General features: G+C 43.4%; 1 protein-coding gene across 1 annotated transcript in view; it reads right to left on the bottom strand.

Annotated features, from left to right (window-relative positions):
- The window catches only part of FGD5 (FYVE, RhoGEF and PH domain containing 5), a gene marked incomplete at its 3' end in the record, with an annotated part of 112,470 nt that overhangs the window by 21,992 nt on the left and 63,765 nt on the right, over window positions 1-26,713 (bottom strand). The window contains exons 4-6 of the mRNA XM_025196809.1: window positions 24,786-24,915; window positions 10,534-10,592; window positions 10,388-10,418 (exon numbers count right to left, since the gene is read on the bottom strand). Of these exons, the coding sequence (XP_025052594.1) occupies window positions 10,388-10,418; window positions 10,534-10,592; window positions 24,786-24,915 (220 nt within the window). The remainder of the gene's footprint in view (window positions 1-10,387; window positions 10,419-10,533; window positions 10,593-24,785; window positions 24,916-26,713) is intronic.

The raw sequence follows: 26,713 nt of genomic DNA, 5'->3' as shown, positions 1-26,713 counted from the left end.
TCCTGCTGGAGAACTGGTACACAATATTCGGCGATGGTGCAAACTTCTTTCACCCTTAATGTAGACTTCTATGGGGAAGAGAGAAGCGTGTCTTCTGCAGTCTATTCATTCCTTGGTTTCTCTGTGGCAACAGCCAATTAATGCCACTTGTAGCGTACACAGCAGTTCACATGTCACAGGAACAAAACTCATTTTGCATACTTCACTAAACAGCCGTCAGAAGCTTGGTCAGCACTGAGTAAATTGAGCTCAGGGATTCTCCATCAACTTCGTAGGTGTTTCCTCATGTGTTTTTTTTTTTTCATCAAAACTTCAAAAAACTTGCCAGATCTAATTATCAAATCTGTGCCCTATCTATATGACTACAGTATTGATACTTCTATCACAGCTATTCCATCCCATTCCAGGTCCAATTTAGTGCCTTTCTGGGTTCTGCTAATTGAATGAATCTGCTAAACTTTAAAAGTTTTTCAGTCACTATGAGTACCCAGGTTAGAAAAGGGAAATAATTCTAAGGGTTCTTCTTGTCCATTTTGCCTGGAAAAGGATACTCTCTGTGATTTACATATCTCAGATCTGTTTAAGTAACTGATTATAATGTTAGAGGTTGGTTACCCAATCTAAAGAACCATCTATAGAACTATATCTGTCCATTTTATGCCACAGAGGAAGAAAAAAATAACCACCTTCCCACTTCAGCTTGGTGAATTGAATTAATCATTAACTTCCCAGCTACGTGATTATCATTAATTATCAGAGTAATTATTTAATAGTAATTGTCGGGGGAGCCAGCCTCCTAATGATTAATACCAAAAAATGAAGCGTAATAGTGATCGCTATAAACACCCGTTTCAGAAAAAATTATGCCATTGCTGAAAGTGCTGAGTGCCTGGAAAGCCATTAATCAAAGGTAAAGTGCTTTTGCAGTCTCAATAACTCTAATCAATCATGGCACCTGAAGGTCTCCAAATTCATCATCTGAAAAACACAGCCAACCACATAAGATACCAGCCACTGAATCCGATAATTTCCTGCTGGGTCAAACTTCCTTAGAAGAGGCTGAACTAAAGCCACTCAATTCCAGACTGCACTCCTGATGGCTGTTTCCAGCAAGAACTCAATTTTGTCTTCAGCTATATGGGCAACTGTACTTGCATGTACATTGTAAAAACTGCCCTATTGCTTGCATATGTATGTAAAAGCAAATGACAAGCTGGGTAGGTGGTACACTTTCACTTACAGCAGTCAGGCAGTAAAATTTGCTTCCCTGAGGCAAATCTTTTGCCTTAATTTTGGGTGCACACATACATACATATACACTTGTGGTGCACACATATAACACTTTCCACCTGAGGATCTCAGAGAACTTCAATGTTATTCATGAACTGAATCTCTCAGTACTCCTGTGAATAAAGTATTATTACCTCCAGCATCACTCTGATACTACCCTGACAGAAGCCTTAAAAATAACTAAATTAGTTAGCTTTTAAAGAAGAGGAAAATGAAGCAAAGAGAAGCTATCAGAAAAGCAAAAAGAATTAACGGCTTTTTTCAATGGTGCTTGCATGGGCAATTCTCAGGAAATATTTTCCTAGGAAATGCACGCACAAAATCTCTGAACCTTAATATGTGCTGAAAATTTAGGCTACATATATTTTGGACCTCCTTTACTTATACTTACGTTACTCCATAAGAATCTCATTGACTTTTTCGAGAGTATTCATAGAGTAATGAACTACTCAAGAAGAGGAAACAATCCAACTCCTCATGTTTATTTGTACATATATACACAGATGATTAAAGGTGCTATAGATATAGAATAGAGCACTAATAATTACCATATTGTTTCACATACAATACACACACTTTTTTTTTTCTTTCCCAAAACTCAGCTGCTGGAAATCAGAGTATGTATTACATGTGAGACATATGATACAAGCTGTTCTGCTGCTTCCCAGCAAAAGCAAAAGTAAAGTCTTCATGTGATGCACAGAGAGCAGAGCAATGACTATGCTCAGCTGCTACTAGTCAGTTGCTTATTACAAGGGAAGATATATTTTTTCTTCATTCTTCCTTTCAAAAACAAGGAACATGTCTTATTCCAGGACACGCTGCATGTGAGAAATGTGGAATTCACTTGAGTACTAGTTTTAGGAGCCGTGACTTTTGATATCATTGTGATCCCCTGGATTGCATCTTGTCTAACAGATTATCATTAAAGATTCACTTATAAAAATGCCCCAAGCTTTGTTCATTTAACAAATTTGCACATCAAGCTTACATTAGATTAGAGGAAATTCCTACGACACTGGGCTAAGTTTGCTTTGGTGCAGGATGCAAGCCATCAAATGCAGCATTCCCCACTAGTGTCTAAGACCAGTATGCAAGCTAGTTACATCTCAAGCATTTTGTGGTGTTTTTTTTCCCCCTCAGGTTTCTACTATTTAGCTCCTGTCGGGCTATAGCATTTAACCTTGTGTGACTGCAGTCAAATAGAACAAAATTGTTATCTCTACTGCACTAAGCAACAACCTCAGGCAAGGGATGAAGCCAGCAGGAAAAGCTACTTGAGATGCTTATAAATTCTTTCCATTGAGATATTAGTGGGGTTTTGTTCCATCCCAAGCTCTCACTGCTATTGGAAAATAATGCAAGGTAAAGCAATTCTGCTTGAATCCTGGATACCTGCCTGTTTGTCTCAGGCACAGATAGAATAGATTATGTTACATTAGAAAGAAAGTTGGGGAGTTTGAAGGGAAGAAAAGATGAAAGAGAGATGCTGGACTAAAGACACTGCTTCAAATAAGAAATTTTGCATTGTGACTGCCAGTATCACGCAGGGAATGCTAAGCAATCACTTAATACATCATCATTATAATTGTGTTATTAATTCTTCTGGTAGAGCTCATTACGTATGAGATGCTGTTCCATCATAATGGCAGTTATGATCCCTGCATCTCAGCCACAACTGGGTGCAGAGAGAGAGAGAGAGAGAGAGACAGTACAGCACTGAAATAAAGAAACGGGGAAGGTGAATTAGCCACAATATTACAATGGGGTTTGGTAATGCAGGTTTAACTATGTAGATAGAGAGATGGGTCAAGAGTATGTACTATTCCAATTCCTTTTCAATCTTGCTAGATGTGGGAGAAGCTTCATAAGTGTTCCCTGTACAATAGCATGCAGGGTTGGAAAGGTGCAGTCTGGAGCAGCCGAGCAGAATCTGCAGCTGTGCATTTTCTCCTACCTACAGGACCTTGGACATTAGGCTGGAGCACCTTCAGGTGGTCCCATGCAACTCCGCTGTAGCAGCTGAGCCACCAGGGCATGAGTTGCAGCCTGGAAGGCAAATGGGATGGCAGGAGCCAGCACAAGACGCAGGAATGCTTTCAACCACCTTCTGCCGGCTGCCAGATAGCAGCAGGCACCCTCTTGCAGGTGCACTGGTGACATAGCTATGCTGGCAGAAAGAAGGGGCCATGTCTCTCTGCCAGGGAGCATTGAGGGTAGGGACACTCACAGTTTTTCCAGTGGAATGAGCTCTCTTGGGGGCTAAATGCTGTTATGCAGACCAGGCTTAAGGGAGATGTTTAAAAATGATCTTGAAGAACTAGTTCACAATACAACTATGCCTAGTGCTTTCCTATAAGTCTGCGGGACTATTCTGTTTCTGGGTGAGATCTGTGAGCTTTCCAGTAGAGAAGGGAAATTTAAGGAACATAACAGAAAAAAGGGGGGCGGGGTGGGAATGAGCTGACCGGATACATGAATGGAAAACTGCAGCTGTTTTTCACAACTCTGTTCCCAGGTGGAGAAACTAAAATTTCAGCTGCAGAAATCATTTCTATACACAGAGAGCTTTCCCCAATCCTAACAAAACTCCTGCCTTGTTCTCAGACTTACGGGCTTTACAGTTGATAAAGCTCTGCATATTCATGAGATCGCCTCATGTTCCTATATATAGTTTTCCTTGCCTCCAAAGGATATTCTTTTAACAAACAAGACAAATATTGGGAGAAATCATTTCAGCCCTTGGAAAGAACTAGGGGGAATGTAGTTTAGAGGGCATGAAGTTTGTACGAAGTCTGCACACAAACTGATCATAACAATAGCCTAAACTGGAGCAGATTTCCACTGCCACCCTCCCACCTAACATGGCGGTGTGGCCAGCAGAGGCCAGCATGTCACAGGATGCAATGCTCCAGTTATTCTGAGCATCTGTATTGTATTCTGAGCAGATCTTCATGTTAAAACTGAGAGCAGCCTTGGGCTTCCTCCCATTATGCTGTGAGGCACATTTGCCTTGCGGGTGGCTCTTTGGGGCATCCTCATTATGCCCATCAACTTCCCTCCTGGTCTTGAAATGGAAAATGGCACCTCTAAATTAAAAAGCAGCCCATCTACGGTGGCAGAATGAGTGACCCATGCACTCCACTGCAGTGATCCTCCAAAACGTCTCATTACTGAGCCCAGCGCAGACAATGCCAGATGAACAGCAGGAAATTCTAACTATTGCAGCAGACACAATTAGTCTCTTATCCTGCCATTGCTGGGTACAATCTAGGTCAGGGACCCTGACCTCAGCGCATGCACACACACACACACACACACACACACACACACGTTTTCATCCAAAACGCTGCAATGAATTCAAGAACTGGCAAGCTGAAGTGTGCACGTTTTGAATGCTCTGTTAGTGGGGCTCATTACCAGGAAACTGTCCTGGTGCCAAGTGTGCTAGTGTGATTTTTTTTTTTTTTAAAAAGGGATATACAAAATGGTCTGACAGCCATTTTGGCTTAGCTTTCCCACTGCAAAAGCTCTCCAGCCCATACCGAATTATGTTCCCACTGCACATGAGGAGAACAATGAATAAATAAATAAGGGGAAAAAACATTCAGCCTAATGAAAGTGAGGACTATTGTTCCCTGACACTCTGCCTCTTTATGCTTTTGTCAAGGGTTTCACACAGTATAGCGGGCAAACTAGCTCTTCATTTAGTCAGGGTTCCCCATTCACTAAAGCATTTCATTAGGAAAATAATCACTTGATTGGTTCAACAGAACTTGGAACAGTCTCCAAAAATCTGTGGCAGAAAAAAAAATGCCTCAGTCAGTCACTCACTAGATGATCTCTTCCAACTTTTTCCATTTTAATCGTGATTAAGATATCATTGGGTCATTCAGGGTTTAGGGTCAGACATTTTTTTGTCCAGAAATTGATGAGTTGGGTTTGGGGTTTGGGGGTTGTTTGGTTGGTTGTTTTTCGTGTTTAGACCCTTCCCTCTCCTCATCTCAGAACACAATTTTTAGAACCAGTCCCTCCAAGTCACAAGAAATCAAACCCCAAAATAATGCTGACCCCTCAATCTAGCCGCACCTTAAGATATGCAAGGCAGAAATTTCCCTTACTGGTTGATAACTTGAAATAGTGGGGTTGCTTGAAAGTCCCCATGTTTCACAAACTTGGCTGGTGGGAGTTGTGTACTCTCAGTAGGGTAAAACCAAACTTGTCAAAGGAGAGAGTCCAAACACAAATTAGTCTCCTACTCCTTCAAGTGGGGAGTAGAGTTTTTAGGGAAGGAGATACAGTTGACTGTAAAACATTTCTGCAGTGAATATAAAAGGGAAAAAAAAAGAAGCCAAATACAACTTGGATTAAATAAATATGTTAATAGATCTAAGTCATTGTGGAAGTAGTGAGGAAGGCAAATAAAAATTTTGGAAAAGAGTGCCCAGTTACTAAGAGTCTAAGGGCATCTTTGAAGCAGAGTACCAGCCTATTCAGCCTGGTGTGAGCCCTCTAATGAACAGGCTCCGGAGAACCGCATTACCTTGGAGTAGGCCAAATAGCAACTCAACCTTCAGATCATTATCATGACTACCATGCCAACTGATACAGAGCTAACACAATGTTTCTACTCTTTCAGTTCAATAGCAGAGTGGGCGTCTGGAAATGTCATCATTTTGGCAATCAATCAATCTATTAAAGTCACTGCTGAAAGGCCAAACAGATTCTGTTATGCTGAATGAATTGCAGCCCCGGCTGAGGCTGGAAATGATATGGAAAATGCTCCCGCTGCAGCCTTAAGAAAAAACACCTTCCTCCCCAAAAAACCAGCCAGGGTGTAGCTTGGTTCTTAGTTTTTATTACTGAGATGCAGGTTTGTTAAAAAAAAAAAAAAAGAGCAGACTTTAAAAATAGTGCTTTCAAAATGTTTTGCTGAGCGAGTGGATGATAATAAAATGAGCAAGAATAGCGTATCTCAGTTGAGATTTCTTGGGGGCACCTTCCATTCCTCTTTCCTTGGGGAGTACCTGCATGTCTTGTGGTAGCTGTGAGAGTTTGTGCACGCTAGATTATCTGCAACATCATCAGCTGTGCAATGTGATGGTGCTCCAACCTGTGGTACACAGCAGACTAATGTTTTCAGCAGGCTTAGCCATTCCCAATCATATTTAAATGCACAAAGAGGACTATGCCTTAGCCATTATTATTATTTTATTTTTGCATGGTGGTTACATCTGCAGGCCTCAGTCAAGGGAGAAGACCCAATGGTACCAAAAAAGACCGATCCTGCTCAGTAATCTCAGAGTCTTAATCCACGACAAGAGACAGCAGGTGGATATAAAAACCAAATCGCAGTGGGGGAGGATAAGGTAATGCCAATGTGAACATGTTTAGCATAACAAGCAGCAGTCAGAGCATCCCCACTGTCTAGTTATTTTGAGTGCCACCTTGATGCGATCTCCAAGAAACATAGCAGCAGCAGATGCCACATGTGAGGATGTTTGCTTGTGAGTAAGCACCTAGGCATTGAGGACAGAAATAAAACCACCAAACTCATTTCACAGGAACTTTCAATGCCTGCTAAGCTGAGGAAGATTTGAACTAATGACCAACAAGTGAGAGAAAAGCCTCTTCCTGGTGTTCTCCTAGATCCCTTCTTTCTCGTGCTGTTTCTTTTAAAGGTTCCACTTATCCATGAACTCTTCACAACCATGAAATGAATCCACAGAGCCAATCAAGAGGTAGCTGCTAAACCCAAACTAATAGCTTCTGCTGACAACAGTCACCTACAGTCTTTGGACTTTAAAGGAGTAGATATTTTTATGAATAATGGAGGGGCACATTTCCAGTGTGAACAAATGCCACAAACTATGGCTAAGGAGATGGAACTTCACCCTGGGAAGAACAGAAACAGTCATTTTTTTCTGTGGCTACTGCCTGGGATGAACACTATGATCAGGGGGCAGCTGGGACCAAGTAGGTGAGATGTAGATGCACTAATTCTGGCTTTTCCCAACCCTTGGGTGTTTGACTTTGCAACCTTCATAGTATTTTAATGTGGCTTTTGTGTGCAATGATATTAAAAGGAAATAATGCTAACTAACTAAAACACACAGCTGAAATGTCTCACCACTTGAGCTTGGTCACAGCTGCAAGTTTAACATCAAACTTGTGGGCTTGGGATTGGTTCAATGAAATGGAGATGGTGAGGGGGACAAGAGAACCCTAAAGTTTGGAAGCCCATCTGGAGTTGTTAAAAATGTCTGGGCGCCAAGATTTGACTTGGGCACACCTTGCATTTGAAATCTAAATGTAAAATTCTTCCCCTGTTGCTGTACATTAAAAAAAAATTACTATAATAAAGCCCAAAGGGAAATGCATATAATAAATCCTTCAGGAGTTTTTCCATGAATGAATGGATGGCAAGAAAGACAATGAAATCCCAGCTGAAGATCATTTCATGCAACATTCAGGTACAAACCCAACACTTACATTGAAACCAAATGAGCGTCTCCACATGAAACTAATGCTTAATGAGAACTCAGAAACTTTTCCAGCATCCTCACATGGCTATCACAGGTATTCTTTCTCGGCTGTAATGATATTAGCCAGCCGATCCAAGTCTTATGTTTTAATCATCATGAAAACTCGGCCAATTTCCCTCACATCTTAAAACATAATTTCAAGATTGGCAAACAAACCTACCGTTAATGCTATGCAGTTTCTGCAATACACACTAGCTGTGTGGAAACTATGCTAGTTTCTTGACAGGAGAACAGTAAGTAGTTTAAATTTCAGGGCCAGATCTGGAAACCCTTCTTTGTTTTCATTCCCTTATGCCTTTGAGCCAACGTTGTGGCGCTGAAGTAGATAAAATTAGTGTTGAAACAGAGTTTTCTCCTAACCAGTGAAAGCTGTTATTTTTATGAGCGTTCTTTTTATTATGGATTACTAGTGGTTAGGATTCCTTCCAGCTGGAATGCTAACCATTGGTAATCCGCATGACCATTTCTAAACCCAAACCTTTTAACGTAGGCATAAAACAAAAGCCTTGTCCTCTGGCACAATTACCAGCACAGAGAGGAGAGACAAAAATGACTTTTTCTGTTCTTCCCAAATAGTTTTTACTGGAGTGTGTTGTGATAACACCCAAATAATTCATTTACAACAACACAGCCCTCGGCATCAAATTCAGTTTTGGAGCCTTATATGGAATTCTTCCAATGTATTAGGGAGCCCATTGTCCCAGAGGTACATTCCTGAGGCAGTGTGGAGATACTTAGAGACCATGGGCTGAAGAGGTGTCAGCTACACCCTTTTCCAGGGTGTGGGATGTGTTTTTCCCAATGTTGGACCCAGCCCTGCTGTCACTCTGCTTTGTATAGGGAATCTAGCAACGCAGAGGACCAAAGGACAGAGGCTGACTTGTCCCTTTGTGATGGTGCAACACAGAGAGGAAGGCTTCTTTGTCTTCCTTCCACCAACCTTGTGCAGACCAAGCCGTCTGGTGCTCTGAAAACAACAGCATCTCCTGTTCCTCATAGCTGATGAACTCTTCTCTTGATATCCCTTGTGTTCAAGCTGCTGCTTTTCTCAGTTCTTCTGGGAGAGTTGGGTTAGGTACACCTTGTTTCCCACCCCTCATCTTGGTACCAGGTCTACAATGCAAAGCCTTACGGCTGAACTGAACTTTAGTTGCCCATTCAGCCAATAAGAGGTTCTCTTGAGATGGCCTTCCTCCTCTTTCTCTCCAAAGCACAAAGCCCAGCAGCAGTAACACAGAGGCCTTGCTTATATAGGGAATTCTGCAAATCATACATTTTCCTGAATTGGAATTTGTTCTGGTGGGAACCCCTATGCACACAGGACAGGCAACCAAATTAGTTTTCACCAACTTCTCCATATCATAAGAAACTCTCACTAAACAGTTAAGCCTCTTGCAGTGTTCAGCTCCCAGTTGCCAGGCCCATCAGTCTCCAGCTTCTAAAAAAACAACTGTCTGCAAAGTGTTGGTCACAATGGAGGTGGCTCTCCTTTTGACTCTGCTGTACAAGCCTGGGATGACCTATTTCAGCTTTGGCAACTTATTCAAGACAGATACAATAAGGAGACAGCAATGCACTGTTGATCTCATCATTTGGTAGTTCATGAGAGACATCTCCCTCCGTTGAATGATTCCCCAGCTCCGCCAAATCAACTAAATGTCTCCTATATCTGGTATTGTCAAAGGGTTTATTCCTCAGCGGGTACACTTTTCTCTATGGACAGCTCTGGTAGCCATCTCCTCTTGCCTCTCAAATATGAATGAGACTGTGGAATAGTTTCTTGTGTAGCAGTGGAAGCCCCATTGAATGGGACACGTAACTAGTGTGAACAAAACACTGGAGGATTCATAATACAGACCAGTCCTGTGTTAGCCAGGAATGGCAGGGATGATTCCTTAGGTGTTTTGGTCCTTTATTTCTATAGTGCAGGGAACAAAACTCAAGTTCTGCCCATACTGACTTTTCTCTGCTACCTGCATCTGTTTGAGGTAGCCATGACCTTAACTATCATGTAACTGCACTAGCCTTACATCAGGCCATGTCTAGCTGTGGTAGCTGGGTTTGGTTTTTCCCCTCACTCAAAAAGCAAGACTTAGGGGGAGCAAAGTCAAACAGGACCAAGCGCTAATTGACACAGACCTTCTACAAGCCAGATCACTATATATCACAGTTATTTTAGCCTGCATTTTCTCAATGTTGAAATTTCATTCCTATCTCAATCATAATATCTCAATCCTTCTCTGAATTGCTTTCCTTCTCTTTCCTACACATTCAATGTTGTTCTTTAAAGGAAAAAATACCCTCTGCAAACAAGCCGTTGGCAAGCTTTGTTGCCCCGAGGCTTTTCCTATGGAAACTCCAGACTTCTGGCACCTACAGAAAGAGCAGTTTATCAAATGACAGTTTTCTTTGCAATGCCTCAGCAAGTGCTTCGCAGCTGTAAGCCACTCCAAGCAGAATTCACCTCACTCTTTTCAATGCTTTTTCTGTCTCCTAAGTTATAGCTAAGTAAGAGGGTAATTAGGTTTCAACAATTAAAATGATTTACTTACTGTATGTAACAGCCGGAGCATCTCCACGTATCTGTGGAAAAAAACAGAACATTATTAATTGCCACCAAGCTAATGCTGAATGAAGCAGGGGTGGAACATGTAACTGCATTTACAAAATAACAGCCAGATGATAATGATGTACTCACATTTTTTCTGAAGACATCAGCTCCTGGGCAATGAGGTGAGCTCTGGACTGTCCTCCTTTCTGTTGAAAACAAAATCACAGGCGTTAGGAAATCTCCCCTTCCAAAAGAGAAAACTGTAAGAGCCAGAGAACTTATTCAATTTATGTGTTCCTTGAATTTGGGGCAAGGACCATACATTTATTTTGCATTGGAGTAGTGCATAACTCACTGCTCCATGGGTCGGATTCACTGGGGCTACTGAAACACGAATACATAAATAACAGTAATATGCTAACGGCTGTAAATGCTGACAGGCTGTCAAGGTTTAAAACGCCCTATCTTATCAAAGTCAGAAAGAAAACCTCCATTATTTCCAATGGGCGCAAAATTTGGCAGAAACACAGACAGATCCTAACAGCAGGAAGGTAATTTCAGGACTGACAGGGCTGATATGGTTTGTTCATTACATTCACTTGCAAGAAAAAGGGGGATAGCTTCTTAAAATATAGTTATATTCCAAACTGTTCTGACTGCTGTGCAAGCTGTGGAAGCAAAGAAGTCAAAGGGCTTTATTGCACACTAAACAAATTGACCAAATTAAACTGCAATAAATATATCAGGAAAACAAACAGCACGTTATTAAAGCAAATAGCATCATTTGAGATCACAGCGGCATGCGCTTAATTGGCAGAGATCTCAGAAGGCACGGAAACCTGCTAAAGAAGCAATGGCAATGGTTCTTAGAGGCGCAAAAGGCTAATTATGGTGCTTCCTTTCTATTTCATGAATCATTTTAAAGGTAAGAAATGGATAAAAGCACAGAATCCTTTATTGAAAAAGAAATCTTATACTAAGGCTACCAACTTGGTTAGCAGTTGTAGTAAAGTAGGGCAGCAGCTTTCAGTGAATACATGCAATAGGAAATGGCAGAAGGTAGCGCAGGGTGGCACCTTAGGCTAACTGGTTCAGAGAGGCATAGTTTTTTGTAGGAGACAGTGTACTGCAGATGCTGACAAAGTAGACTTGTGTCTACAAAAGCTTATGCCTCTCTGACCCAGTTAGTCTCTAAGGTTCCACCCACCCTACCTTCCTCCTGATTTCAGACAAATATCTCTTTCTAGTAATAGGAAACCAGTAATTCCTTCTCAGTAGGCAGCATCAACGGTATCAGTTATAAAGGCCAGGTGTGTCATTAATCCATTGCTTTATAAAGTTCCAGATCTGAATGCCATATGACTTCGGTAAAGTTTGGATTACATTTGAACTTGCAGCGGAAGTCTGTCTCCAATATTTACACACTTGTGATAAGAGAAATGTGAACAGTAATTCCACATATTCTCCAGGCCTTTTCCATCTCTGGATATATAATCTTGTGACAACTGACACCTGTACCTCCAACATCTCTGGTCCTTTCCAAGTCAGGCTGGAAATAGGATAATAAAGGTTTAAAAAGCAAAGGGAAGGCTGAAACATTCCCTGGAAAATGATGGGAATCTAGCAGTGTGGTTACTGGTGCGTGAAAAACCCCAGTTGTGAAACTGAGTAAAATGGAACCAACTAATCTGATTTCCATTCCCATTACTCACAAACAGCATACGGGGGAAAAATCAGAGTAAACGATCAAGTGCAAGTTATGCTTTCAAAATTCCTCCAGTTAGGCTTGTTATTTTCCTTCGGTATGAAAACTGCAGCTTCAAAAAATGAGTCCTAAAATTGCCCTTATTAATGTAATCGAGGTTTATTCAAAATACGCTGCAAATAAATCCAATTTTTTACTGATCAAATAAATGAAAGGTATGGAAGAGTTTCACCAAGGAAGATGATCAGGTGCCCTGGTCTGCAAGCTTGTGGGTTTTCAACCTAGTGGTGATAATTCCAGAGGAGGATTAGGCACAGATCTCAGGAGGCGCGTCTACACATCACCCTACGTCACCATACCGATGTGCTATGTCACTGTATGGTGCGTTATGGCAACATAGGTATCACATGAGTCTACATGTGACCGGCAGCTACTTCACCATAGCGGCATGATCCCCTATTTTAGAGTGCCGCTACAGTAAAGTAGTGGCTAAAACTAACCGTGCGCCACACGCATGACGCAGTACTGGTGGTTACTTCCAAAGGGAAGTACTAAAGCATGGCACAGAAACAATGTCGCCATAGGGCAACATATAGACATGCCCGTGGAAGTGTGGAAGAAGTTCAGAACCACTGCTAGAAGAATGAGGCTTCAGGAATGGAGGAGGCACAAAATGACCCAGCTTGCCCAGTTTTAGTCTATTTAGTTTAATCTGACCAAGAGACAATCAGAAGATGTTGAGAATCAAATTATTCACTGGATTCAGCCATCTAATCCATCTCTCTACCAGCTCAGGATTGTTCTATTGCTTCATCCACTCTAGTTTTTCATGTGTCAAACATTTCTGCTGCAACCTCTTCCCTTTAGGATGCTCTTCCATAGGCTAAGTAAGAGAACTTGATATAAAAAAATGTATTTACCCTAAAAGCCATCTTATATTTTGCCTTTGTTAATTCATACTATTCTTCAGGTACCTTTTATATCACAGTGACTATTTACTTGCATTCTTTTGTGTGTACAACTTACCAGCACTTCTAGAAAGTTACCCTGTTCCTCTCTTGCTTGTGACCAGTGATGACATGTATCATGCAAGGTAGGTACATAGGAGCTGCCAAGCTTCAACAGCTAACACCAAAATACTCTAAGTGCTTTATTTTCCCTGCCCTTTTGACTAGCAGACATAATAAAGCAACTGAATGGGACTTTTACTGCTGGATCACCAAACCCAATACTGGCCACTTTGCACGTCCTCTCTTGACAAGCCTGGCACTTTGCTGCCAAGGAGAGTATATTTCACCATTGGTCTGGGCCGTCTCTCTCTTCGTGTATACAGATTGTCGCAGCTTGTAATTCTACTGTGATTAATATGTCTTAGCTGAGAGACAAAACACTGGGACCCCTGGTGTCACATGACCTGTCTAGGGTGAGTTTTGAGACAGTGTCTCTAGGCGTTGCCCGTCTTGTGTTATTTAATTACTGTTTGTTTAACCAGGAAATGAACTCTGAGATTGACGACAGTGTCCGGAGACGGGCTTCTGGGAATAAGGGGATGTTGGGGGTGCGGGTCCTTCAACTATCAAGTTTCTAAAACAAAGCCCAAGTGATTATTAAAACACAACTGAGCTGCCACCTTTTTAGAGATCTTTACTAACTACTCTTCAGCCCAGCAGGAAGCTCTTTTGAATGCTTCCCTCCCAGGCTCCTGCTTCAGTAGCTGTGCACTCCAATCCCTGTTGTTTGCCTGTGCAAAGCAGATGGAAACACTGGATCTAGACAGGGATTCTGGCTTTACTCCTAGCAGAGTCTCACTGCCTTTAATAGCTTCATCTCCACCAGAATCTAACGCTCACAAAAAGCTTGTGACTCACCACCAGCATGTTTCATAGTTGTTAGGGCTGGTAGGGTCGGAAGGAACCTGATCAGATCATCAAGTCCAACCCCCTGCCATGGGCAGGAATGAATGCTGGGATCATATGACCCCAGCTAGGTGATTATCGAGCCTCCTTTTGAAGACCCCCAAGGTAAGGGCGAGCACCACTTCCCTTGAAAGTTGGTTCCAGATCCTAGCCGCCCTGACTGTGAAGTAGTGCCTTCTAATGTCTAGCCTGAACCTACTCTCAGTCAACTTGTGGCCGTTAATCCTAGTTACTCCGGGTAGTGCTCGGGGGAACAGGGCCTCTCCCATTCCCCGCTGGTCCCCCCTGGTAAGTTTATAGAACTTATAGCCACCAGATCCCTTTCAGCCTTCTCTTGTGGAGGCTGAACAGGTTCAGGTCCCTCAGCCTCTCCTCGTAGGGCCTGCCCTACTGCCCCCTGACCATGCGAGTGGCCCTCCTCTGGACCCTCTCCATGTTGTCCACATCCCTCCTGAAGTGCGGCGCCCAGAACTGGATGCAGTACTCCAACTGCAGCCTGACCACTGTCACATAGAGGGGGAGGATCACCTCCTTGGACCTGCTCGTGATGCATCTATGGATGCATGACAAGGTGCAGTTAGCCTAACTGACCACTTCCTTGCATTGGCGGTTCATGTTCATCTTGGAATCAAAAATGACTCCAAGATCCCTTCCTGCCTCTGTGCTGATGAGAAGGGAGTTCCCCAGCCTGTAGGTATGTCCCCTTGGCTACTCTGCTGTCAACAGTTGATGGCATTTCCATATAATAACATTTCTCTTACATTGGAATATGAGGGAAAGTGAGTTCTTTCACAGTTGGTGAAAACATCTCAAAAGGGAACCAGGGGAATCCTCATTCCCAGGTAATTTAAAATGGGATTGAACGAAACACTGGAGAATATACAGTGAGGAGCATTTATAGGATAATATAATCTAAAAGATCTTTCCCACCATTTCTACCATCCTTCATGGCTTGGAGCCAGCCAGTACATGGCTTGTTAAGCAAACAATTCTCATGCTGTGTCCAACTCAAGGAAATGCAATCAAGCTTTTAGTGCTTGAACCATCTCTTCACAGAGAGAGATTGCAAGGCAAAAAAAGCAATGACCAGGTTGGCTTACAGGTTTTCCTTCATATCACCCCTTCTCAACAAATACCTCTAAAATAAGTTGTTATGAATCTTCTAAGCACATACCCAAAAACTCTTCCAAAAGAACGCCACTTTATGGCAAACCACTTCTAGGAGCAACTACTGGCATAACTTTAATTTCCCCTTAGATTTAGAAACAGCTGATTCCAATACAGCACCAAAAAACATTAGTATCTGATGAAGTAACCTGCAGCTTATGAAAGCTTATGCATTTCTATTATGGTTAGGCTATAAGGTGCAAATCTCCCCTGTCTTCTGCCTGACTTCACACTATAATGGCTAGCTCAATCAGTTGATTCAAAGTCACCTAAGTTAACTCTTTCTGTTTATAGGCATCAAAAAGAGCAGGGACAGCAAAAGCACAAAAGCACACTTGAGAGTGTGCCCAAGAAGGGGTTTAAGAGGCTAAAGAATCAGCAGGCTAAGTGTTTTCATTCTGAGATATCTACTGAAGACAAAGGGCCTGACCCACACCTCAAAAACTGGGGAGTGAGGTAGAAAGCTAAAACTCCGGTGGCTCTGATCTTGTGAAACTTTTGCATGCAGAACTCCCACTAACTTTAATATCTCACAGACCTAAATGTAACAGAGTCCACTATAGGCAGCACACCACACTGTGGGACCCTGTGTTTGCTCAGTCTACTTATTGTCCAATATTTAGGGAAGCAAAAAGCTGCAGTGTCCTCTCCTAACAGTGTCCATATAGTTATTTTCCCTTTCTTTACCATCAGTGCAATCGGCTTGACAGAAACAATGTATGGTTGGGTAGCATCACATGGATAAAGACAAGAAAAGTTGCAGACAGGAAGGATAAAACCAACAATTCACTGCCGTTCATTAAATATACATATATTATTGATATTATATCATTGCTTGCCAGGGAGCTGAATAACACGATGAATAATGAGGAAATGAAGGCCAGTGGCTGATGCTTAGCATTACAAGCTACCAAAAGCTCATACATCTGTCGGGAGCCCATTAACGCTTCATAATAGAGCTCCTTTTTCATGAGGTGTTAACATGCTTATGTTATATGCAGTTTATGGTTTATTGGTGACATCCTACCCTGCCAACCTGCTAGTTGTGCTGGAAGGTGTGTTTGTGGGGGTTGCATTTCAGTGGCCAAACTTCATGTTTTCCTGCCTGGTAACCTGTTTCTAGGTGGTCATAAATTAGACCTAGTGATGAGCAAGGAGTCCTGTTTGTCCAGTGAAGTAGCGACTGGGCTGGAAATGAAAGGCAGGATGCTTATTTCCTAGTCCCGTGGTCTAAGAACAACCTCTCCTGGAGAATCTGCTTAGTTATACAAGTCCAAAATCTGCCCACTGAGGCAGTCTAAATTTGTCACTTCCTTACGGGGCACAAATCCTTGTGGCACTCCCAAATACAGCTTGTGTTTGGGTTTTATGTGTCTGTGTTTCAATGTTGGAAGGTTAAAGGTTTGCAAAACAGAATGATTAATGGATCCTGGAAACCAATCCCACCCAGTGGAAAGATAAGGAATGGCAAAGGCAATTTTACATGCTGCAGCAGTGAGATGGTGGCTGCTTTGCTCTTTGCAACCCCTATGTTGCCTAGCCTGCTATCGTTTGTGCACAACACAGGTCTCCTCTATATGCTGTCCTTGTTCTGTGGTGCCCTTATTTCTGGCACCTGAGAGAGGGTCATGGACACTCATTTCCAGGGTTCTCTTACTATAAGTCCAGTGTTAAGGGCTTCTACTCTATCCAAAATGCCACGGTATCCCATAGCCTTACGGAATATTAAATGACCCGTGTTTGGGGATTACACATTCAGTTTGATCAGTACTGGAGACCCACGTACAAATGCACCTTCCCTAGGCAACCAGCTAAAATGCTTTCTGTTTCTATGGCCATAGGACACATCATGTATGCACTGGGCCTGATTCTACTCCTTAATATAATTTTTACCCTGTTATGCTATTGATCTCAGTGGAGCTCCTCCTGATTTTCCCCAATGTGAGAGGAATATCAGATATTTTGTGCAGTGCCCTGTGCATCACTCCTGCTCTTAATGACAAACTCTCAGCTATGTTTTAGACAGACCCTTAAGAAAGCAAGTTTTTAGACAGACCCTTAAGAAAGCAAAGTGGTCCTTTGCATGGAGATTAAAAATAGGAGGGGTGGCCAACCCATGGCATATGTACTGAAGTGGCACAGGCAGCCTCTGATGTGGCACAAGGTAAATCACGGAGGGGGCAGGCAACATAGTGGCAGATAGGGCAAGGAGCAGAAAGCAGAACATCGGATTGGGCACAGAGCACAAGACAGGGAACAGAAAACAGAGCAGTGGATCGGGCAGAGGATGGGATCAGTTGCACTGAGGGGATCTCAGGGCTTAATTTGTGGCATGCCTGCTATAAAGGTCACCCCATCCTCTGGGGTGAAATACAGGATTCACTGTATGTCACTCTTGAATATAACAGGATCATTGAAATGGCAGATACTGCTACCACATTCCCTAGTGATCTGGTATTTACCATGTTACTACTGTACCCTTTCAAATCACCATTGTAAAGGAAGGCTGGGCTTCTTATCAGCCAGGGTGCAACTTATCAGTCTAAGTCTCAAGTCCTTCCATTGACTACTGAGCTATTTTTAAGCTTATTACTTTCTTGTTGGACCCACACCCTTTTGGTAAATTTGCAACACACGAACTGAGTCGGGCAGAAATAGTTCACCATGCAACTCCACCAGAGACACCTTTCTGCCTTGCCATAGTCACATAGCCTGGCTGCTCTATAAAGACGACTGGAGAAATTGCACAGTTCAGTGGCTGTGCCTCCACCCCACATACCCTCCAAAGCCCACACTTCATCCCTTGGGATTTCATCAGCAATCCTCCAGTAGGATTGCAGCAACGCACTGCAGGGGCCTATGCTTCTGTGTGTGCCCCCATTAAATCCTGCTTGGAAAAGTTTGTCCTGAAAGCAGTTCTCCATTTCTGGGCTTTTACTTGACCACATGGAGCTCTCAATCCAGGGTCACTCCACTGTGGAGGAAGGGTGGAACTGTTTCAAGAGGGAGGACTATGAACCATCCTGATTAACTCTGTAAGGTTTGATATTCCCACAGTGAAAGCCAACAATAGATTTCTTCCCTGTCCAATCTGCCACCAGCTATTAAAGCATGAAACATGGTCCTTAATCTACAGAATCCTCTGACATCCTTCCTGATCTGGTTTAAAGTAATTCCCTATCACTCTTGGCCTCTTGGCCTCAGACAAATATAACTCAGATCTGGGAAATTAATTATCCTTAGAGGTCACTTCAGTGTCAAGAAGCTGCAGGCCTAAGGAGGTATGAACGGAGCTGGGCAAGGGATGAAGGTTGGGGAGTAGCTTGTCTTAAGAGGCTGCTGGACGGTAGATCTGGCTGAAGCCATCTGCTTCAAAAGCATAAGAGTCCTAACATGAAGATCAGAGGCCCTTGCAATGCAGCGGTAGTAGAAGGTCCTGTAAATGAGCGAACAGGGAACGCAAACAGGGCAGTTAGCAAGCAGCTCGCTGGAAGCAAGAGGAGGAAGAGGAAGAGGAGCCATGCACCAGGCACTAAGCACCAGATCCTGCTCCTGGGAGGTAAGTGACCTTGGTCTGTCTCTGTCTTTGGTTTGGTGAGCATCTGCTTGTTTGGCTGTTTGCTTGGGCAATGTGCTGTGAGCAGTTGGTGAGCGCTGCTAGCTGACTGTTTGCTGCCTGTGTCTGACAAAAGCCCTAACAAGGGGACGGAGCCAGTTCAGGCCCAGGAAGGCATAAAAGGAGACTGCTGAGTGAACAGGGAGCTAGAGAACAGGGATGGCAAGTAGGACAGTTTGTAGGTCAGTTTGCTGCTCTTCCTCCCCCCACCCTTTCTTTGAAGGGGAGCCTTTAAGGTAAGTTCTTTCTTTAATTAAGAGTAACTAACATAGATATTTAGCAGAAGTAGCTAAAACTCATCAGTTAAATCAACACTTAAGCCTCTTGTTTAATTATTAGCTGTAATTAGGGCAGAGTAGGCTAAATGGAATATCAGTCCAGCAGCAGCATGGGGGCTACTTAGTTTATTGCTCTGAGTGCTGCATATATGATTACCTGTCCCAGGGGCAGGTGTATGTGTGCACCCAGTTCAAGGAACTCCTCACTCTGAGAGAGCAAATGTATTCTCTCTGGGTTAGGGTGGTGGAACTGGAGCAGCTATGGGAGGCAGAGATGTTCATAGATGAGCCATTCAGGGATATTGTAGAGCAGTCCCATGTCTACAGTAGCAGCTTCCATGCTGCTGAGGGGGATGAGAGCCTTGGGGATGGAGAGCATCAAGCTGGGAAGGAGAGAAACTTTCCCTTAAATGGGACCCACCTTTCAACTGATGTTACAGTGTCCTCTTGGGCTGAGGATACACATCCAAGGGAGAGAACCGTATGGGGTAGAAGGAGGCTGGTAGTGGTAATGGGCAATTTGATTATTAGCCACATGGATTGCTGGGTTTGTGACATCCAAAAAGATGACACAGTGAGTTGCCTGCTGGGTGCAAAGGTAGTGGACCTCACGAGATGTGTAGATAGGTTGCTAGGGAGGAATGGGGAGGAGCTGGTGGTCGTGGTCCATGTGGGCACCAACGATATGGGTAAGAGTAACAGAGAGGCTTCTAGGTAGGAGGCTGAAGTCTAGGATCTTCATGGTAGCATTGTCTGAAATGCTTCCAGTGCCACATGCAGAGCCAAGTAAACAGGCAAAGCTCCAGAGTCTCAATGTGTGGTTAAGATGGTGTATGGAGGAAGGGTTTAGATTTATTAGGAACTGGGGGACCTTCTGGAACAGGGTGAACCTGTATAGAAGTGATGATCTCCACCTGAGCCAAAATGGTACCAAACTGCTGGTGTGTAATATTAAAAAGATGGTAGAGTAGTTTTAAACTAAAAACGTGGGAAGCCGAGATGTGAAACAGCACACGGTTTGGATTCATACACTTTATAGGAGTGAAACGATGAAAAATGAAGCTAAGAAATAGGGTGAGGGCAAGCACAAGCAATTAGCTTTAATGAGTAAAAGGTCACCCAGAAGTAGCCCACCAGGCAGCCATAAAAAGTACACACACATGCTTTTTTACTGATGCTAGAAGTCTAAGATCAAAGGTGGGGGAACTTGAATGCTTAGCAGTAAATAATGATGTTGACATAATATGTATCTCTGAAACATGGTGGAATGAAAAAAAGCAATGGGATGCTGTAATACCAGGATACAAATTATATAGAAATGATAGAGTAGGTTCAACTGGTGGAGGAGTGGTACTCTACATCAAAGACTGCATCAAATCCAATAGAGTGGATTGTTCAACTGGTAAGAGAGGTACCATATAATCTTTATTGATAGAAATTCCAGCTTTCAATAGAAAAAAGTACATCTAGAGGTCGCTAGGATCTGACCCAGTAAATGACAATTTTTATGTTCTTATGTTCTTTAATGGAGGATCTTCCCCCCAGTTCTTGGGATACTCTGGGAAATTCAAATCAAAGATAGTGATGGGTGAAGCTCAAAAGCTTGTGCTTCTTCAGACCTCCTCTGAGAGGAGTATCACAGGATTAGCCTTTCTGAGAAATAAAATTGGTTCTAATTCTGAGCCTGGCTGAAAGTAGGAAGTCTCAGAGACAGCTGTGAAAAGGGAAAGTGAAAGCGTTGGCAAAGTGAGAGCAGTTTTGGAGTCTGGAGCACTCTGCAGTCTGAACGGCAGTGTTCCTACCTAGATATGCACTCTTTTAAAGTTCAAGGCTGTGTGGCTCCAGGGTAGTAGATTTTATCATTAGAGCAATGAGGACCAGCTGCAGAGGTTAGGGTTTGGGTCAAGTTCATTGTGTGAAAAGGTGGCTTTTGGTTTTGAATCCCAGGTTTCAGATGTTTCTGTAATACAGATGCAGCACTACATTAGTACCAATGTACTAATGTATCTTTTCTAGTACTAGATGAAGCTTCAACTGTGCAGAATGGCAGGGCACTTTTACGTGTGCTCTGGGGGTAGGGGTGGGTCACTTTAATTAGAGTGTATTGTCTATCAGCATCCCCATGCTTCAAAATGGCAGCGGGGGCACTTGAACAAGCACCCTTGCTGTCATTTTGAAGTTCAGGGACACTAATGCACGAGACATGGAGGCTGGCTGGAGCATGGTAATTACAGCGCATCAGAGCAGCCTCCTGGCACATCTACACTCTACAGGCACCTACAGAGACTAGAAAAAAACTACAGCCCCTTAGTTGTCTTAGCCTGACACCATCTGTCAGAGAATTAAAGAAGGGACTTCAAATCCTTGCTTGATGAACAAAAGTAGATGCTCAAAATCAGTTTTAAACAGAAGAACCAAGAGCACCAAGTGATTGCTGATGATGCACACTCAGGGTTTAGGATACAATCAGTGAGTGCATCTACACAAGATGCTTTACTAAGGAGCTAACTAATTAGCCCTGGACTAAAGTGTCACTGTCTACACATGTGCTCCTATTAGGGTGCAGTACACTAACTCTGCTGTAGGATAGTACTGCCCAACACAAGCACTGTACTGTCTTACAGAGGAGTATGTACTGTCTTACAGAGGGGTAGTTACGCATGACGAAACTCATGTGTAGATGGTGACGGGGCTGGCTGGGGCATGAGAGTGCTGCAGTGTGGGGGCTGCCTACCAGCTAGCCCTACCCTGTAGCATGCTTGTGCCCCAGCCAGCCTCTCTGCAGCACACAGAGCCAGGTTGGAGCAGACCTGAGCTGGCATGCTGACCCCGGGGACCCCCTGCCAGCCAGGGCTGCTCCACCCTGGCTCAACGTGCTGTGGTCCTGGGTGCACATGTAAACGCTGTACCCAGGAGCAAAAAATTCCAGCACAAACTGCACCAGAGTTTATTGCTACATGCTATTTACATGTGTAGATGCACCCAGTGAAACTAAAGAAGCTATTCAAAACGGGGGCCTGGTGTTCCACTTCTTCACACTGTTTTTATTTAAATCCAGTTCCAAAGGTACCTACCAAAGTTCAGCACATCCTCCTGAACCGCAAGCGAGAAGCATCAGCTGCTCTGTTGTTTTTTTCCTCTGCTAGACCTAGGCTGGTCTAAGACTATTGGACCACTGTGAAGAAAAATCTGTAGCAGTTTTCTAAAACTGCTGCACCAAGACTACCCCAAATGTCTGATGTTGGCTGGGATTCAAATTGTTTACAGACGGAGGGTGCCAGCAAGTCCTAAACATTCCTCTGCACTCACTTGAAGCTCATCCCCAGGAGAGTACAGATTCAAAGGGAACCAGCTGTTGAAACAATTCCAGGAAAACTGTGTACAAAGCAGATTTTTTTAACTTGTAAAATGAACGTTAAAAAAGGAACACTGGGAGAAAAAAAGCCCTCTGCAAACTGGAAGCCCTTTGGAAATCTCCAACCAGTAGGCAACAAAAAGGAAAGCGAGAGAGGAAAGCACCATACCTAGCTATTGATAATCCACATGTCACTAGCATGAAGTAAGCCTAACCCAGCCAGACACAAGTCAGAATCGCATATTCTGGACACAGTAAAAAAGATCTTATCAACTAGGTGATTTCATACCTTTATTCAAGCTAATTTTCTCTCAGGATGGGGAAACTATAAACCAAAACAATAACCCCCAGGGATTTAAAAAAAAATCCAGATTCAACTCTTGCTAGGCTAGCCCAAAACTGTTGTTTTAACAAAATTAGCTCATTTCCAAATCCATGGTACTATTTTTGGCATCTGGACCTAAGGACCTCTGCCAGTTCTCCCGGAGTGACAGTGTTTCTGAACTCTTTCATGTTTTACAACTGCTTCATGTTGCACTGAGTAGTTTGCTACAAGAGGGATGCATCACTTCATCCGGTAGTTGAACAATTTTTCTGTACTTCATCATTGCAAGGCTGGGTTTTGACAGAGCAGCTAATGTCCCCTTGGCACCCAGAAGATTTGCGTGAGAAGACAACAAAAGGAGGCGGGAGGGGAGGGGGCAGGAAATACAATCCACTGTCAGTATTCTGCACAGATACTGGCGTTCTCCGAGGCAAGGGCTATGGAGGGATGGGATTCATTCCATTCACAGTCAATTACAGTGGACCGACTGACAGCGAAGACTCGGCAGAGCTGGAGGAAGAAATCCGTAATGGTGCAATTCCAGCAAACAAGTGGCTAAGCCAGAGGTGAATCTCTAGTTTCCAGCCTTTGGTGCGCACAAGTTCTGTTTTCTGTGGAGCCAGGAATACACAAGCCGTGACTTTGGGTATATCTACACTGCAGACTGCAGGATGTAGTATAGGGATATTTGAGCTAGCTATAAATGATCTGGCTTGGATATCAGAAACGATCTGGCCACGGCCATTCAGTGTGGACTAATTTACTGTGCCAAGTTGCACCCCTACCTTCGAAGATGTACCCTGATTCATAGCAGGGTATATTAGGCAGTGCTGAGCTCTGTGCTGCTGTGGTTAAACTGCTAATACTACCCTGCCTACAGTACCCTTCTTTGCAGCTAACTCGCATGTCTCTGCTCTACACCGCAGCGTAGACATACCCTTCGAGAGCTGATTCAGCAGCCAGGTGGCCAAGAATCAGAGGGTGCTGCTTTTAGGTAGCTTTCCAGGAGCTTGCTGAGACTTCAATAAATGTGCTGTGACCACTGTTGGCCTGTAGTCCAAGTGCAGTCAGACAGGGATACCTGCCTTGGCCCAGCAGTATGAGCTTTTAGTGCGCTGCCAAGGCAGATAATTCATTTTAGTTTGGCTTTGGAGTAGGAGTGAGACCTGAAGTGCATATTTGCTCTTGCTAAGCCTTGTATATGCTGCCTTCCAGCTGTGCGATTTAAACAGTGTTTACCCAAGCACAGCAAGTCCATTAGAAACTGTGGAGTGCTGTGAGGAAGGCATTTAAAAAATATAATTTTCCAGGGTCTTCTGAGAAACATAGTAACAAAATTCAAATTCACAGGGTGCGTCTACACATGCAGTGGACTGTGCAGCTGTTATTGCACAGTCATTTAATACTTACTTAAGCAAGTACTAAATGATTGTGCAGTAATCAGTATTACCATGCAGTCCTGATGCAGCACAGCTATATTTAGCAGCTACTGCGCAGTAGCATCGGCGTCACAATTCATGCCTGGCTATGGATTTTTTGATCCATAACAAACTCAAAACTTTTTCCTGTTCAAAATCAAAACTAAAAAAAGAAAGGTAATTTCTTGTGGAACAAACTTCTGAAAAAAGTTGCTCATTTCAAATTATTCAAAACTTTTTATTTAGATCAGATTGAAAATCTTAGTTTTGAATTTTATGTTTTTTTAAATGTTATGCTATGCAAGATATTATATAATCTAAAAGAAAAAAATGCAATGAAAAGCGCACTTAGAAACAGAAAGTTCAAATGCTTCATTCTGGACAGAGGTAAAGGGTTTTTTAACCTGATCAAAACAATTTTGTTTTTCAGATTTTCTTTTTAAAACTCTTCACTTTTGTTTAAGCTGGCATGTTTAAGCCAAGCATTTACTTTCCAATGAGTCTATGGTTTCTGAAAGATAAAACTGTACTTTTGAGAAATTCCTAGTTTGCTTTTAATTTTCCTTTTCTTTCTCCAGGAGCAATTCAGGTATTTCCCACATTGCTCTAAATCTTTTACCTTATGGATGAGGCTCGAATCCCCCTGGCTGCTTTCTTCATCCTCTGAACTTTTCTGTTCTTCATCTGATGTGACATCCTCCACAGGTATCATGGAGATAGGGCACACCTTGTAAGGTTCGGTGTAGGCACTGGAAATAAAAGGAACACATCAGTTTGCATGCCATCCCACCACCGCGAGTGTATCATCATTACTATTCAGATATGAGACTTCCATGTGCTGTCTAGACACAGCCAGTGACAGGCAAACCCAGCAAGGCTGTTAGCCCAGGGGAGCAAGATTTCCAGAGCTTCTTGGTGTTTCTTGATAAATTCAGAGGCAAGTATGAAAGTGAAATATAAGAGGCGGTGAGATGAAAATTCTTCACATCGCCCATAAAGTTTGGTTCTCTGGTTCAACTCAAAGGTTTGAAATAATTGGAACTAGTTTGCCTTTTCTCAGATACAACCACCTCAAAAGGATGGCACTAAAATAATAATTATTACTAACAATGCTAATTAAAGATAGGTCTTAGAGATGATGATAATGGGCTTTTCAGGAACACGTCCTCTAGATAAAGAGAACACCATAATAATACCAGTTACAATGCTTGGAATCAAGCCCAAAACCTCAGATCTAAATATCCTTAAAATGTTTTAGTGGTATCTGAATCTGGATTCAAAATCATAGATTCAAAGATTTAAAGCCAGAAAAGACCATTATGACCAACCAGTCTGATATCCTGTTTTATGTAGGGCAGAGGACTTTGCAGAATTGGTTTTCATTAGAGCACATCTACTTAGAAAAAACATCCAATCTGGATTTAAAAAGTCTGGTGATGGGGAACCTGCCACAATTTACCATGCTGGTAAATTGCTCCAGGGTTAATCACTTAAACTGATCTGTTAAAAATGTCCATCTTAAATCTGAATATGTTTAGTTTCAATTGCCAGCAAATGGATATTGTTATTTATATCTTGGTCTGCTAGCCTGAAGAGCCCTACAGTGAGGACCCCCAAGAGTTCAACCTATTTAGTTTATCAGGGAGATGATTAAGGAATGACTAGATCCTCAGTAAGGATCAGGCCTCCAGTGAATGGATTCCCACAAGTACAACACAGAAGGGTGATTTTAAACAGGTAACATGAACATATCTTTCTGTCTTTATTCATAAAGACACAGTCCCCCTCCACGCCAAAGGAGGACTTTGGGACCTCCTGCTGTGTCCAGCCAGGTGCATGGACCAAGGTGGTCAAGGGCCCTAAGGCCCGCCACACCAAGGCCCCTACCCGACCAGAACTAAGCAACAGGTACGCACCTCTTGCTGCCCGAGCAGAGCCTGCTGAGTTGCCGGCCCCCACAGGCAACACGGTCCCAACTGCAGCTACGGCCCCTGCTCTCCCCAAGACAAAACGTAAGGTGTTTGTTGTGGGAGACTCCCTCCCGAGGGGGACTGAGGGGCCAATCTGCCACCCCGACCCCTTAGCCCGGCAAGTCTGCTGCTTCCCGGGGGCCCGCATCCGGGACATTACGGAGAGGATCCCAAAGCTCCTTAAACCCACAGACCACTATCCCATGCTCCTTATTCATGTGGGCACCAATGACACTGCTTGGAGCACTCCCAGCCAGGTCATGAGGCGCTACAGGGATTTGGGAGCGGGGCTTAAGGGTCTGGGGGCACAGGTAGTGTTCTCGTCGATCCTCCCAGTCTCAGGCTATGGGCCGAGGAGGGAGAGGAGGATCTATGTGGTCAACCAAAGACTGCAGCGCTGGTGTCGTCAGGAAGGCTTTGGCTTTCATGACCACAGCCCGCTCTTTGGCAAGAGAGGCAGCGAGCTGCTGGGAAGAGATGGCCTCCACCTCTCTCCCCTAGGGAGGAGGCTCTTCTCAGCCAGACTGGCTGACCTGCTCCCCCGGGCTTTAAACTAAGCCCGTTGGGGGACGGGGGG

The sequence above is a fragment of the Alligator sinensis genome, unplaced genomic scaffold, assembly GCF_000455745.1.
Source record: "Alligator sinensis unplaced genomic scaffold, ASM45574v1 scaffold839_1, whole genome shotgun sequence".
Classification (NCBI taxonomy): domain Eukaryota; kingdom Metazoa; phylum Chordata; order Crocodylia; family Alligatoridae; genus Alligator; species Alligator sinensis.
The sequence above is the reverse complement of the archived record's forward strand: the minus strand, read 5'-3'. Positions and strand labels throughout refer to the sequence as shown.